At 60.8% G+C, this 14,459-nt stretch overlaps 1 protein-coding gene across 2 annotated transcripts in view; it reads left to right on the top strand.

Annotated features, from left to right (window-relative positions):
* The first annotated feature begins 2,140 nt into the window (after positions 1-2,140).
* Positions 2,141-14,459, top strand: part of RBM28 (RNA binding motif protein 28) — a 28,175-nt gene continuing 15,856 nt past the window's right edge. Inside the window, exons 1-4 of one of the 2 annotated variants that reach the window (XM_074976670.1) lie at positions 2,141-2,340; positions 6,774-6,929; positions 8,288-8,382; positions 8,873-8,948. In XM_074976670.1, the coding sequence (XP_074832771.1) occupies positions 2,172-2,340; positions 6,774-6,929; positions 8,288-8,382; positions 8,873-8,948 (496 nt within the window). In that variant the 5' untranslated portion in view covers positions 2,141-2,171. Of the gene's footprint in view, positions 2,341-3,159; positions 3,295-6,773; positions 6,930-8,287; positions 8,383-8,872; positions 8,949-14,459 lie in introns of those variants that run through there. The other variant, XM_074976677.1, reaches the window with a different exon arrangement.

Genomic DNA, 14,459 nt, shown 5'->3' with positions numbered 1-14,459 from the left:
CTTGGCGCTGTGTGTTCCTATTGGGCTGGATGTGCACCACCAGCAGAAACATGCCGCGGGCAGCTGCGGGGAAGCACCTGACTCTCTTCTGGGCAGCTGCCCAGGTGCTCCTCAGCCTACAGACAGCCCTTCCAAGGGGAGGGAGATGAGCCCCCGGCAGGCCCTGGGCTGGCACTGCTGCAGTGTGGGGCAGCGCCGAGCCCAATCACTGTGCGGTGAGGTTGTGCCCACAGTCACTGCGTGGCGAGGTCAAAACCACACTCGTGGCATGGCAGGTTCATGCCCACGGTTGCTGCAGAGTGAGGTCATGCCCATGGTTGTGGCGTGGCAAGATCGTGCCCATGGTCGTTGCACCATGAGGTCGTGCCCATGGTCGCTGCGTGGCGAGGTCATGCCCATGAGCCTTGCAGCTGAGCACAGCTGCTGGCACTAGCCAGGGCAGACAGCAACTAGAAAAGGAAGGCACAAACTGGCTGCGCTGTCGGCTGGTCACAGCGAATTGCTTGTCAGGGCATTAATTTCCTGGCCTGTGAATTCTGCTCCATTTCCCCTTCTAGCCTGGGACTGTGGGACTCGCTCTGCTGGGGTCTGCAACGGGCTAGCACACACCTGCCCACATGCCCTGAAGTTGCATGGACCGACCCTCCCACTGCCCGGTTCTGCCACTGCCCCAGCCCCGCAGCGCAGTCCCTAGGCACTGCCCAGCCCGGGCACAGAATGACGAGCAGTCCCCCAGTCCAAAGGCCTGCTTTGCTCCCGATGCTGGGAGGCAGGCCAGCAGCGACACCTGGAGCCACCCACTGCCCTGCTGCTCAATACACCACCAGACTCCCCTGGCACAGCACTGAGCCAGCCCCCGCAGAGTGGGAGGTGCACCCGAGGCGACACCAGATCCCCCACATGCGGATATGGCGTGAAATCAGCTCCCACTGTGGGAGCCACATGCTGCTGGCTGGCGTAGGGCAGCAATTTGAAATCAAGGGAGTGGGCATAGTGGAGACAAGGGCTGGATGGAGGGAAGGTAGGTGTGCAAGGATCAGAGAAATAGGCGGTGGGTGTGTAAGGGGAGGTGGGAGGGATGGTGGGTGTGCAAGGGACATGTGCATGGGGCAGGTGGACAGATGGTGGATGCGCACGGGGATGGCCAGAGAGGACCATGGCAGGTTCACTAGAGAAAGGCCCCAAGCGCCCTGTGAAGTCGTTTCTGCTTCACCACCCCGGGGGCTCCCTGCACTGCCTTCCTGGGCACACGGCTGGCCAGGAGCTCCCTGTGCCCTGCCCATTGCTCGAGATGCCAGGCCTGTGCCAGCCAGGGCTCAGCCCCCCTCTCCACCAGCCTGAGGCCGCACGAGCTCTCCCCTCCTGGCCTGCGCAGCCCTGTCCCTAGGCTGGCACTGCCAGGCACGTGCCAGCTGGAGTCTGCCCTCCCCCACCGCCCTGTCCCTCCGCTCCTGCCGCTCCTCACATGGCACAGGGCACAGGGCACAGGGCACAGGGCAGGCTGCTCGCAGGGCTCTGGCCTTCGGGCCCGGGGTGAAAGGCACCACTGGCTGGGGACAGAGTGAGCCAGCAGCCACCCACTGCCGGGCACGGCAGGGAACGGCTTCCTCTGGGGGGGCACGGAGCCCCAGGCCGCCCCCCCCGGTCACAGCGCCCCCAGGCCGCCCCTCCCCCCGCCGGGACACAGCGCCCCAGGCCGCCCCTCCCCGCGGCCGCCCCTCCCCCCGCCGGGCACAGCGCCCCCAGGCCGCCCCTCCCCGCGGCCGCCCCTCCCCCGCCGGGCACAGCGCCCCCAGGCCCGTCCCTTCCCGCGGCCGCCCCTCCCCCCGCCGGGCACAGCGCCCCCAGGCCGCCCCTCCCCCCGCCGGGCACAGCGCCCCAGGCCCGCCCCTCCCCTCCCCTCCCCTCCCCCCCCCCCGCCGGGCACAGCGCCCCCAGGCGCGCCCCTCCCTCCGCCGGGACACAGCGCCCCCCGGCCGCCCCTCCCCGCGGCCGCCGAGCTCAGCGCCCCCAGGCCCACCCCTCCCCCCGCCGGGATACAGCGCCCCCAGGCCCGTCCCTCCCCGCGGCCGCCCCTCCCCCCGCCGAGCTCAGCGCCCCGCCCCCAGCCCGGAACTCCGCGCCCGCCCCGCGTTCCCGGTCGACCCCGTCGGCAGCCGGACTCGGCCAAGATGGCGGCGCCCAGGGGGCCGCACGTGCGGGCCGGAGCCGGAGCCGGAGCCGGGGCCGGCCGGACGCTGCTGGTGCGCGGCCTGCCCGCCTCGGCCCGCGGCCCCGCCATGGAGCAGCTCTTCGGCCGGTTCGGCCCGCTCCGGCGCTGCTTCGCCGTGACGCACAAAGGTGGGGCCGGGCAGCGCCGCGCTGCGGGGTCTGGGCCCGGAGGAGGAGGACGTGGGGCGGCGCAGGAGCTGGGGGGGCTGGGCCCGGAGGAGGAGGACGTGGGGCGGCGCAGGAGCTGGGGGGTCTGGGCCCGGAGGAGGAGGACGTGGGGCGGCGCAGGAGATGGGGGGGCTGGGCCCGGAGGAGGAGGACGTGGGGCGGCGCAGGGGCTGGGGGGTCTGGGTCCGGAGGAGGAGGATGTGGGGCGGCGCAGGAGATGGGGGGGCTGGGCCCGGAGAAGGAGGACGTGGGGCGGCCCAGGAGCTGGGGGGGCTGGGCCCGGAGGAGGAGGACGTGGGGCGGCCCAGGAGCTGGGGGGGCTGGGCCCGGAGGAGGAGGACGTGGGGCGGCCCAGGAGCTGGCGGGGCTGGGCCCGGAGGAGGAAAACGTGGGGCGGCGCAGGGGCTGGGCCCGGAGGAGGAGGACGTGGGGCGGCCCAGGGGCTGGGGGGGCTGGGCCCGGAGAAGGAGAACGTGGGGCGGCCCAGGAGCTGGGGGGGCTGGGCCCGGAGGAGGAAAACGTGGGGCGGCGCAGGGGCTGGGCCCGGAGGAGGAGGACGTGGGGCGGCCCAGGGGCTGGGGGGGCTGGGTCCGGAGGAGGAGAACGTGGGGCGGCTGGGGGGCTGGGCCCAGAAAAGGCAGGAGCCGCGGCCCTGCTGCGGGGTGGGGGAGCAGCTGGAGCTGAGGCCGGAGGTGCTGGGACCCCAGGGAGCGGGGCAGGGAAGGGGCCGGTTTCCCAGCAGGAGAAGCGGTGCCTGGCCGGGAGGGCCCGGCCCCCGAAGGCCTCAGGTCGCGCCCCGTTTGCGGAGGATGGGTGGGACGGACGCTGGAAACCGTGATTCCAGGGGCGGTTTGGGCGCCTTTCTGGCAGCGAACGTAGCCGTCCGGCCCCGGGAGCCCCGCGTTCAACGCCAGCGTGAGTCCGCGGCCAGTGAGATCCCCTGGCTCTAACCGCCACCTGTTCCGATATCTTGGCCCAGCTCGCCCGAGGGAGGCTGTTAAGTTAAAGTTGCGATATACGTTCTAGTTCTGGGGAGCAAAGGGAGAGCCTCCCCCCAGCTCCTGGGTCTGTCTCAGCTCTGCGAGGGGTGTGCGGCTCCCTGACCCTGGAGTCGGATGCGTCTGGGGTTGGGGTCAGAACATCATAACGGCCAGATCCCAAGGTCCATCCAGCCCCGTGTCCTGTCTTCTCACAGCGGCCGGTGCCAGGTGCCCCAGAAGGCGTGAACAGAGCAGGGGGTCCTCCAGCGACCCCTCCCCTGTTGCCTCTGCCCAGCTGCTGGCAAAGAGGCTAGGGGTACTGCTCCTACCCCTGCTGGCTACCAGGTTTACTATTGTGTGAAGTTCCTTTGTTTGTTAAAGGATCCGGTACAAACCAGTTAGTCCTGCAATTTGACATCTTCCAGACCTCTTGAGTGATACCATCCAGTTCTAGTGTCTTATTTCTGCTTAGTTCATCAGTTGTCTCCAAAGCCACCTCAGTGGGGGACAGTTCCTCAGATTCTTCACCTAAAAATGGCTCTGGTTTGGGACTTCCCCTCATCTCCTCAGCTGTGCAGATGGTTGCAAAGAATTCCTTTAGAATCATAGAATTGTAGGGCTGGAAGAGGCCTCAGGTGGTCATGTAGTCCAGCTCCCTGCTCAAAGCCCGGCCTAGTCCCAACTGAGTCGTCCCAGCCAGCGCTTTGTCCAGCCGGGACTTAAAACCTCCAGGGAGGGAGAATCCACCACCTCTCTAGGCAGCGCATTCCAGTGCTTCACCACCCGCCTGGGGAAAGAGTTTTTCCTAATATCCACCCTACACCTCCCCCTCTGTAACTTCAGCCCATTGCCCCTTGTTCTGCCATCTGACACCACTGAGAACAGCCTCTCTTCAGAGCTCTCCTTCAGACTAACCCTGTGCTGGCGCTTCCGCGAGCCGTAAGGGAGTTCAGCGGGAGACATGCTGTCATCGACCTTCGTTAGTGAGGACAGTCACCTAAATCAGTTTCTGATACGTCAGTTCTAGCTATGCCATTGCCCTGGCTAGACCTGCATATCTGAAATCAACTTGCAGGCCTAGTATAGACCTGACTTCAGCCTCTCCATGGGCCATGTTCTCCAGCCCCCTAATCATTTTAATTACCCACCGCTGCGGGAAGGCAGGGGGAAGCAGCAAGTAGGCCATTCAGTTTCCCAGGTCTGCAAGGGGAGTGGACCTGGGAACCAAGCAGCAGCCTAGTTCCCGTCCCCCAGCCTGGTTCCCATCTCCCCACCGACTTCTGCAAAACTTTGCGTTACATGGGGGTTGCAGGAACGCAACCCCTGGTGTAACTCAAGGGTCCACTCCATGGTGGCACTCCCCCCCACCACCCCCAGTGCATCCGGTTCTCTCCTTCTGGTGCACTTTGTCGCCTGGTATTACGGTGTCTCATCGATTACCCTTGTTCCATCAGGTTCTGTGATGTCGGCTAGATCCACACCCTCCTTTGATACAAGTGCTCTGGTTCAGCTCTCTGATTACTGAGAGCTCTAGCGTTTGTGTGGAAGCACCTTAAAACTTCCCGCTCCTTAGCGCTCTGCCATTTCCTGATGGGACTGAATGGCACAATTGCTCCAAAATAGCCGTTAGTTTGTAAGGTGCCACAGGACTTCTTGTTCTTTTCATTTAGCTGGTTCTCAGCAGATCTCCTCTTTTGTCCTCTCTGCTTTACTAGCTCTTGGAGAATCTCTGCGGACAGACCCTTCCCTACAAGATGTCTCTGTCCAGTCCCTGAGCTCCTCTGCGCCCGGCAGCTTCCCCCCAGGCCTTAGTTTAAAAACTGCTCTCTGACCATTTTAGTGGTGAGTGCTACCAGTCTGGTTCCATTGACGTCTGGGTGGAGTCCATCTTTCCGGGCTATCCAGGCTCCCCTTTTCCCAAAATTTTCCCCAGTTCCTTATGGTTCTAACTCCCTCCTCCCTGCACCATCGTCTCACCCACGCACTGAGACTCTGCCATTCTGCCTGCCTACCTGACCCTGCCCATGGCACTGGGAGCATTGCCGAGTGTGCCACCATAGAGGTCCGTCCTGGATTTCTCGCTCTTTCCGAACAACCTATGTTTGGCCCCTAGAACCTCTCTCCTGCCCTTCCCTATGTCACTGGTACCTCCGTGCACCACAACCACCGGCTCCTCCCCAGCACTACACGTAGGTCTATATAGATATCTCGAGAGATTCTCAACCTTTGCACCAGGCTGGCGAGTCACCATACGGTTCTCCCCGACATCACAAACCCAGGTGCCTCAGCGTGAGAGGTACCACAACATCCCCTGGGAGGAGGGTCTCAGCTAAGGGATGGTTTCCCTCTGCTCCAGTTGGATATTCTCCTTCTCTGAGATATTCACCCTCTTCAACAGCACTGGGCTGTGTGACTGGGGTGGACCTGTTCTGTGGTGTCCCGGAAGGCCTCATTTATGTACCTCTCTGCCTCCCTGGGCTCCTCCCGTTCAGCCACCCTGGCCTCCAAAGCCTACACGCGGTCTCTGAGAGCTGGGAGCTCCTTGCTGTGAATGCTCACACAGCATCTGGCCATGGGGCAGGTGATCGTATGTGCTCTGCTGGGTGCAGTAAGCTGGAAGCCTGCACCACGGTGGGCTTTGGCCTGTGTTCTCTTTTCACTCCTGCAGCTAAAGCCTTTCCTGGGTTTTGGTTAAATCTGGTGGGTTTGAGTTTAGTTTAAAGTGTGATAAGTGTATCCAGCCCCCACGCCAAACTCTGCCTTTAAGCTCCCTGGCAACTGCCCTGTGCGCTCCCCTTTCCTTCCTGCCTTCGAGTGGTATCTGCGAGTGCTTCCCCGGTCATCTACTGACCTCTGTTCGCCTGAAGGACGCGCCTTTCATTACCTTCATCCCCCTCCTCTGCTTGCAGCCAAACTCCCTGCACAAGGCTGTGCCACTGCAGCTGCTCTCGCACTCGGGCTGGGCTGCAGTTACAGCTTTGCCTGGCGCTAAGGGGAGTAGAACCCTCTGCAACATTTAGGGGGCTACAGAGCTCTACCCTTCCAAATGGAGCCACGGCCCTTGGCGGGGAGGGGGAGGGGAGTCTGAATCTCATCAGCTGGAGTCTGCCTGCGTTGCGTGGGGCAGGGAGGGGGGCAGGTCCTTGGCCCGGGGAGACCCCGGTCCTTTGCACTTCCCCTCTGTCCCTCCTGTTCCCTGGTCTGCTGGGCAGAAGCCCAGGAAGAGACAGGAAAGGGTTTTCAGCAGCACTGTCATCCCCTGCAAAGGGGCCTCCTGCTGCGAAGCCCAGCGCCCTTGGGGACCCCGAGCTCACGGCTGCCCGCAGGCCATGGCAGGGCCTGGTGCGGGGCAGGGGGCGCCTGGAGCTCATCCCTGGAGGAAGCTGCTGCCATCACGCTGCTCTTCTCTTGCAGGCAGCGAGACCTGCCGTGGCTTTGGCTACGTCACCTTCGCCCTGCTGGAGGATGCCCAGCGAGCCCTGCGGGAGGTCACTGCCTTCGAAGGCCACAGGATCCAGGTGACGGTCGCGAAGAAGAAGCTGCGGGAGAAGCAGCCTCCACCGCCGCAGGGTGAGCAGAGAAGGGCCTGTCTCTGTGGCTGCGAGGGCACCGCTGCCTGCGGCCTTCAGAGCAAGCGGCTGTCTGGGAGCTCGGCACCTTGTGGGGAGGGACTGTGTTCTCTGGGGCGCTGGGGTGGTGGCTGGGCGCGCCTGCCTCCCCCATGCCTCAGCTTGGCCTGGCCGGGGCGCCCCAGCAAGGGGACAGAGCTCAGCCTCTGGCCGGGCCAGCTGGTCCCTGGTGCACTTTGCGACGTGCGCCCCTGTGTGCTGTGCGCCCCTGGGCGACGCATGAGAAACGCCTCGTCCCAGGGCTGCTGCAGCATTCGCAGTGATCTCCGAGCGGTGTGGGGCTGGGAGGGGCCGGGGCCCCTGGTTACGCTTAGAAGGGTTGCACGGGGTCTTAACGCTGCACGTATTGCGAGGCCGGCGTGGAAAACGGCACGTGCCTTCGCTGAGCCGCGCGTGCCCACGGCCGGCCGACGGTCTCGTAGCTCCCGGCTGCTGTGCTCGACGACGCCGAGTGGCTGGTTACAAGCGCACAGCCGGGCTGCAGCGATCGCGGTTCGATGCTCCGGGGCACGTTGTGGTTCCCGCTGGAGGCCGTGGGGCCTGCGGTGTCATGTTGAGGTCCTGGAGCTGTAAGTGGTGGTGGTCTCGGAGGCTTCCACTGTATCCTGCGGTGGCCATTGTCAGGGCTCCCTCGTTCTCTGGTTTGTCGCCTCAGCCTCGGGTGTGGCCGCCTGTCTCCAAGGTGCCGCAGTGCGGCTAATTCGGTGCTAGCATTGAGCTCAGCAGCTGCCTCCTGGCTGTCTCCTGTGTTCTCACTTCTCCTCCGGCTGGGCATTGGCGATGGCTCCACGCCTCTCCCTCGCCACGCACACGGTCGCCCCGTTCCCCACGCAGTTCGCAGAGAGGCTGTTGTTGAAGCGTCTCCCGAGGCGTTTCAGGCAGGGTTACACAGGCACTAAAGACACAGCACAGCCCACTTTTCGCTGCCCGCAAGAAGCGCAACGTCGCTGCTCGGCGGGGTAATTGCATCTGTAACGCTAGCAAGAAGCACACGTTGTCTTAGCGCCAAGGGTGGCCAGCAGGGTGGGACAGAACTGTACAGAACCTACGAGCAAGTTGTCGCACAGGACGTACTACCGCCGACCTGCTGCGTGTGGCTGCCCCCTCTGCCCTGGGGAGAGCGGGTGGGAGTTGGTCACGGTACGGGGCTCTCCCGCTGCCCTCCAGAGGCGGCCCTGGGTTCTAATATGCACCTGAAGGTGCAGGTGGCTGGCGAGGGTCGTGGGGCAGAGGTGTCCCTATCAGCCTGGCCCGCTGTGCCATGCTCTGTGCTCGCTCACGCTGCTCCTGGTTCTCCAGATGCCCCAGAGACGACTCCAGGAGACCAGAAGCCGAAAAAGCCAAAAGGCGCCCCCAAGAAAGCCAGGCTGATCGTCCGCAACCTGAGCTTTAAGGTAGGCTGGAGGGCGGGGCCCGGCCCGGCCCTGCGGCCAGGTGGGGTCGCGCTTCGGGGCCCGGCCCTGGCAGTGTGGGAGCCCTGGTGCTGCCGGCGTGTGGCATGTAGCTACAGCGGAGCAGGGGAGGGAGCCGGGGGTGGCGCGTGATGACAGTCACTTGTGGAAAGTGTGGAGGTTTATAACCTGGCGCTGGCGCTGCCTTTCGATGGGCCTGGGGTGAAAGCTGCTTCCCAGCCCAGCCATGCATGGCCCTTCCTTGGGCACTGCCCACTGTGCTGCCCTGTCCGGCCAGCCCAGCACCCCACAGCAGGAGGGTTAAAGCTGGTAGCCCAGGGCCCGAGGCTGCCCTCCATTTGCATGGCGAGCACCAAGCCTTATTTACTGGGCAAGACCCCTCCTAGCTCAGCCCAGCTGCTGGCGCGTGCGGGAGGCTGCCTCCTGCGTGGCGCCCACTGCCGCCTGCTCTGAGCCTCCGACCTCTCCCCAGTGCTCGGAAGACGACTTGAAGGTGCTGTTCACGCCCTTTGGAGCTGTCCTGGAGGTGAACATCCCCCGCAAACCAGGTAGGGCTTAGCCGGGTGCCCGCGACAGGGAGCCCAGCCCCATGCGGCTCACGGTCGGGGGCGTCATACAGTGGGGACACTGCTGAGAAGGCCCAATCAGGGCATCTGGCTCAGAGACAGGGCTACCGGCAGCGCAGACGGGGGGTCCTCCACTGTAGGGGTCCAGACGAGTCACAGAAAGCACCTCTGCCGCACTGGCCAGCCAGAAGACACTCCAGCTTCCCTTGTGCCGCAGCCTGTCCCCTCGTTGCACAGGCGAGAGGTTATGGAAACCAATTGCACCAAATCCACCCAGGTTCTTCCAGCCCCATCCCCAGGTGCACGTGTGCCTCAGCTCTTACCCCAAAGAGAGCGCTGGGCCGTTCTCGAACATCTCACATGGGACGGTTTAGTTAGAAAGAGAGAGAATAGGGTGAGAGTAGAACTGTCCAAGCAATCACACTACACGCCCCCGTCACCCAGTTCCCGGCACCGGCTGCGCAGAGGTGGAGCAGCTGCTCTCTTACAAGTCCTCCGAGTGCGCCCTTTGCTAGGCCGGGTCAGCGACTCCTCCGGGCCCAGCTCCCCGCATAGGCGCTCCTGGAGCGATGAGCCGGAAGGAAGATGGAGGAACCCCAGGGCCCTCTTCCTACCCTTGCCCGTGTGGAAGGAATTCTGTTGTTCTCCTTGTAATGTGACGGGCTGTCAGGGCTCCTTCCCCACTGGCACTCCAAGGGCAAGAAGTGGGGGCCTGCTAAAACTTAAACACCTTACCTACATGCAGGCTTTGCTTGAACACGTTCCAAGGTCACAGATCCCCTGGACCCAGAAAGGGAGAGCTGCCACCACCGCAGTCCTAGGAGATCCCTTTAACCCAGACAGGCACAGTGGGGAATGCCCCCTGTGGGGAAAACTCTAGCCCCATTGTCCCCTCCACAGAGGACTCGAGAACAGCAAACTGTAAGTGGACAATTATGTGGCCCAAAGGCATGTACACAGAGAGACGCTTCCCAGGACGCAGGTATCAGAGCTTGCTTAAAAACAGTGATTTATTCACAAAGCAGGAGAAACTAAATCAGGGGGTTGCACGCAGAGAAAACTATTTCTCTGGGATACAGCTTAAAAGTTACAGGGGGAAAAAATCAAGTCAAAAGAATGGAACAGCAACCAGCAAAACAAGGTGGTAAGCAAATGGCAGCAGCCAGTTCAACCAAATTCAAAATAACCAGAACCTGATCATGCCTGTCTAGACATTTCCCTTTTACTTGCACGTCTTTGGCCAGTTTTGCCACGATCAGGATATTTCTGATTTTCATTCCGATTGCCTGGGAGACGTCTCCTCCCTCTGTCTTTCTCTGTGCCGCCCCAGCAGACAAAAACCCTCAAAAACTGCAACTGTTCAAAAAAACGTCACTCCACTCCCACTGGTTCACCTGGGCTGAAGTTGCTTCAGGAAGAGGTTAACCCCTTCCCTGCTCATTCATGATGCAGGTTGCTGGGCACAGCCAGAGAAATCAATCCAAAGTATCTTTGCTTAACTCCAGGCCACTCACAGCCCCAGGCTGGTATTTCCTTCTTACTAAGGCATATCCAGCCAGCCCCCACAGCACCTCCGCCAGCCCCAGTGGCCAGCCAGAAGCCACATGAGCAAACCCACAGACTGCCCAGCCACCCCCAAACTCAGGTGAGAGGTTATTACATCTGTTCCACCCAATCTACACAGATTCTTCCAGGCCCCAAAGGTTCCAGCCACAGTCCCTGGTCACACATTGGATCTTACCCAAAAAGAACACACTTGCCAAATTCCATCAGATCTAAACATCTGGAGGTTTATTTACGAAGCTAGAGAGAGCAGAGTTGCAGAGAAAGCTGGTTACAGCGATAATTTACGTACCTCCGTTACCGCTGTTGATGCAGCCAACAATGTTCTATGCTGATTCCTGAAAGTCTGTGAAAGTCCAGCCCACGAGGGGTGTGCTTCCAGGGTAGATAGTGTTGGTTACAGGAGAACTGAAGATCTGGCCAGCTGGCGTCAGTGTGCTGGAACGTGGGCCCTTGGAACGGGAACATGAGCAAAGACAGGAACCAAAGACAGAGACGTTCACCGAGCTGGACGCTGCTAGGCCCCTTTTATAGCTTTCCCCTGTGGAGGAAAAAAGTCCTGTCTCCTTCCCATCAGGCACTGGAGAATCCAGATCACCTGATCCAGGTAGGCAAACTGTCATTGGCAGTGTTTTTGCCAGCACACCCCAGTCCGTATACGTGTGTGGAATGGCTGTCTGGGCTTCTGCTTTCCATCCATTGCTTAGACCAGCAAGAAGCAGCCCAAAGTCGCCCGACCCGGTTGGGCTACCGTGGCCCGTTGGATGCCTCCCAGGGGAGAAGACCCATGTTCCTGAAACGTGTATCGGCTGCTTGTTCAGCCCATCATCCTGCCTGGGGCTGCGTTTCCCCTCGTGACTCAGCACCGAACGTTGCCAATAGCCTGTAACTGCCTGCACACATGAGAGACGTCCGAGTACCACACGCCGATTCAGGGCACCCTTGGCTTTTCTTAGACGCCTTGCACAGCCCCCGGCACACTGGTTGGGGCCACTAGATAGTGGGCATTAAAATGGCTTTCAGAGCCAATGAAAAACTTCTTCACCAGGCAGGTGGTGAAGCATTGGAATGCGTTGCCTAGAGAGGTGGTGGATTCTCCATCCCTCGAGGTTTTCAAGTCCCGGCTGGACACGGTCCTGGCTGGGATGACTTAGTGGGGGTTGATCCTGCTTGAAGCAGGGGGCTGAACTAGATGACCTCCTGAGGTCCCTTCCAGCCCTGTGATTCTGTGAAAAAGCCCAGCCACGTGACGCTGCTTGTGTGAAAGGAGCCTCGCTCGTCCCCCCGCTGGAGTTTGCACCTGCCCGTGCACGACTCAGCCCTTGTGGCGGCCCCGGGCTGGTCAGAACGCTCACCGCCAGAGCAGAGTCGCTTGGATGTGTCTGGGCACCATGTCAGGTGCATTGCCCTGACCTGCCGCTCACGCTCGGCTGCCGCACCCCCAGCGAGTCTCCCCGAAGGGAGCATCTGTAACGCTCGTCACTTCGGACGCACATGGGAGGCATGCGCGGGAGGGTTGTGAGTGGCTGCACACGGGCGTTTCCCCGACCTCTCGTCACTTTGGATGCACACGGGAGGCGTGCACAGAAGGGTTGTGAGCGGCTGCGCATGGGCGTTTCCCCAACCTCTCGTCACTTCGGACGCACGCGGGAGGCATGCACGGAAGGGTTGTGAGCGGCAGCATACGGGCGTTTCCCCGACCTCTCGTCACTTTGGATGCACACGGGAGGCGTGCGCAGGAGGGTTGTGAGCGGCTGCACACAGGCGTTTCCCCAACCTCTCGTCACTTCGGACGCACACGGGAGGCTTGCGTGGAAGGGTTGTGAGCGGCGGCACACGGGCATTCCCTCGACCTCTCACGCGGCCCGCGCGTACAGGCTGTGATGGGGTTCTGGGGTCCCCCAAGCTCTGCACCCTGTCCGCAGGCAGGAGAGTCTCTCACTCAGCAGGAAACCAGCAGGTTTATTAGCCGACAGGACACAGCATCGTACAAAGGCGTCAGTGCAGCAGGCAGAGACAGCCAGTCCAATCCATGTTGGGGAGAGGAGGCCCCGAGGGGCCCCCAGAGCTGGGGCCTTGCCCCCTCCTTTGTCTCTCTCTCTCTCCCAGCCCAGACTAACTGCTTCCAACTCCTAGTTCCAATTCAAACCCCTCAGGCTCCACCTCCTCCTTTGTCTGCAGTACAAAGGTGTTACCTGGTTGTCAGGGTTATCCTCAGCAGGAGCCCCCACACCCTCTGTGAGCCACTCACACACACACACACAGATATCCCCCACTCCATCACATCTCTCCCCCCTTCCAGACCGAACTGAGCGGGGTCACTCAGCCGGTGACCTGGGGAAGTTCGGGGCCCTCCCCTCGTGATTGGGCCTCGGCTGCACCCTCAGTGCTCCCCTTGATGTGCACCACCTCCATGTCATAATCCTGCTGGGGGAGGCTCCAACTCAGGAGCTTGGTATTGGCCCTTTTCATGTGATGCAGCCAGACAAGTCCCTTTAGTTCCCTCAGGTTGGTCGGTCTCCCTGCTTCTGTCTCTGGTCCATCAGCCACGTTCTCAAGTCGGGCAGGCAGAGCCCATACAGATGCTGCAGCACCAACAGATCAAATAGTTCTTTTCTGGTCTGGGCCCTGCCCCGTCTGCCCACCAGTCCATACAGCTGCTCCGGCCAATGTTTGGAATTCAGTTATAGTCCAGTAAAGGAAGGTACAAATGCTTCCACCCTTGGCATTTAGCCAGACCACCAAAATGGTTGTGTGCCTCAGTTTCCCCTTTCATGCCACACAATAGGTTTGGAATGTTCCTCCTCATGTGAGAGGTTGCAAAACTAGTTACAGGGAACAATGGTGACATTTCAGAGTTACAGACTCCTTCAACATACAATTCATGCTTCTACATCAATGTCATCATGTCACATGGCTCTTTTCAAACATTCAGTACATGGTACAATTCTACAGCTTTTGGGAGCAGCACCCCTTGGTTACAGCAGTCAGTGTGAGTAACAGAACAAACCCATTGCAACTGTACATTTACGTTGCTCTTTGGTAGACCACAACTTTTGTGTAACCTCCTTGAGAATCTGGTATTTTGGGGATAAATGGCTAAGGCCTTTCTTAGCACCATCAAGTTCTAATCTTCTCCCTTGCCCCCTGGTGTGGAAATCTGATCTCTCTGGCTGTGCCCTCCCTTCTAACAAGAGCTGGGCCATTGATGATCTCAAGGAGACGGCCCCCTCCCAGCCAGTCTGGAAATTTGCAAACCAAACTGCTTTCTGAGAGTTGTTTTGTGAGTCCCAGACGCAGAATCCACATGAAGGAATCCCTGTTTATCCCTTACTGGCCCACCAGGCCCAAAGCTCCTTTGTCCTTCCACCTCCAACTACTGCCTCCCCATGGAATCAGAATTGGAGTCCAGTGTGAGAATATAAGTGTTTCTAGCATCTGGAGATGGGGAATTGCTGGCCCTCTCCTGCATCCTACAGAGACTGACTGTGCAACTGTTTTATTTGGTTCTCACAGGGCTGCTCACATTCCCTGATAGTTTTCACTTTACTTCCACCAGCTTCCAATTCCTGAGAAACTTTTACCCTGCCTGCTTTGGACCCTTCCAGAGCACAGCCAGTGGTTTCACACTCAGGCAGGTCCTGGCCATCAGGAGCTGAAACAAACTTCTCCCCAGGCAAAGGGCTGCTCTGGTGCTTACAGACAAGCACCTTTCCTGTTCACTCTCCTTTACCTCACTCCCATTTTCTGCAGTCCCCACAGACGGGTCAGGAAAAGTTTCAGGGAAATTCTTTTCCTCAAGAGCTCCCCCAAACAACAACTCACCCCTGTCTGGCTCCACAGGGCACTGCTCCCTTGAGCCACAACCAGCTCCTGGGTTTCACCTACACCCAGGGTCACTTCTGGCCCATCAGGCACATTCCCACGTAA

Source organism: Carettochelys insculpta, chromosome 1 (assembly GCF_033958435.1).
Source record: "Carettochelys insculpta isolate YL-2023 chromosome 1, ASM3395843v1, whole genome shotgun sequence".
In the NCBI taxonomy this organism is placed as follows: Eukaryota; Metazoa; Chordata; order Testudines; family Carettochelyidae; genus Carettochelys; species Carettochelys insculpta.
The sequence above is the reverse complement of the archived record's forward strand: the minus strand, read 5'-3'. Positions and strand labels throughout refer to the sequence as shown.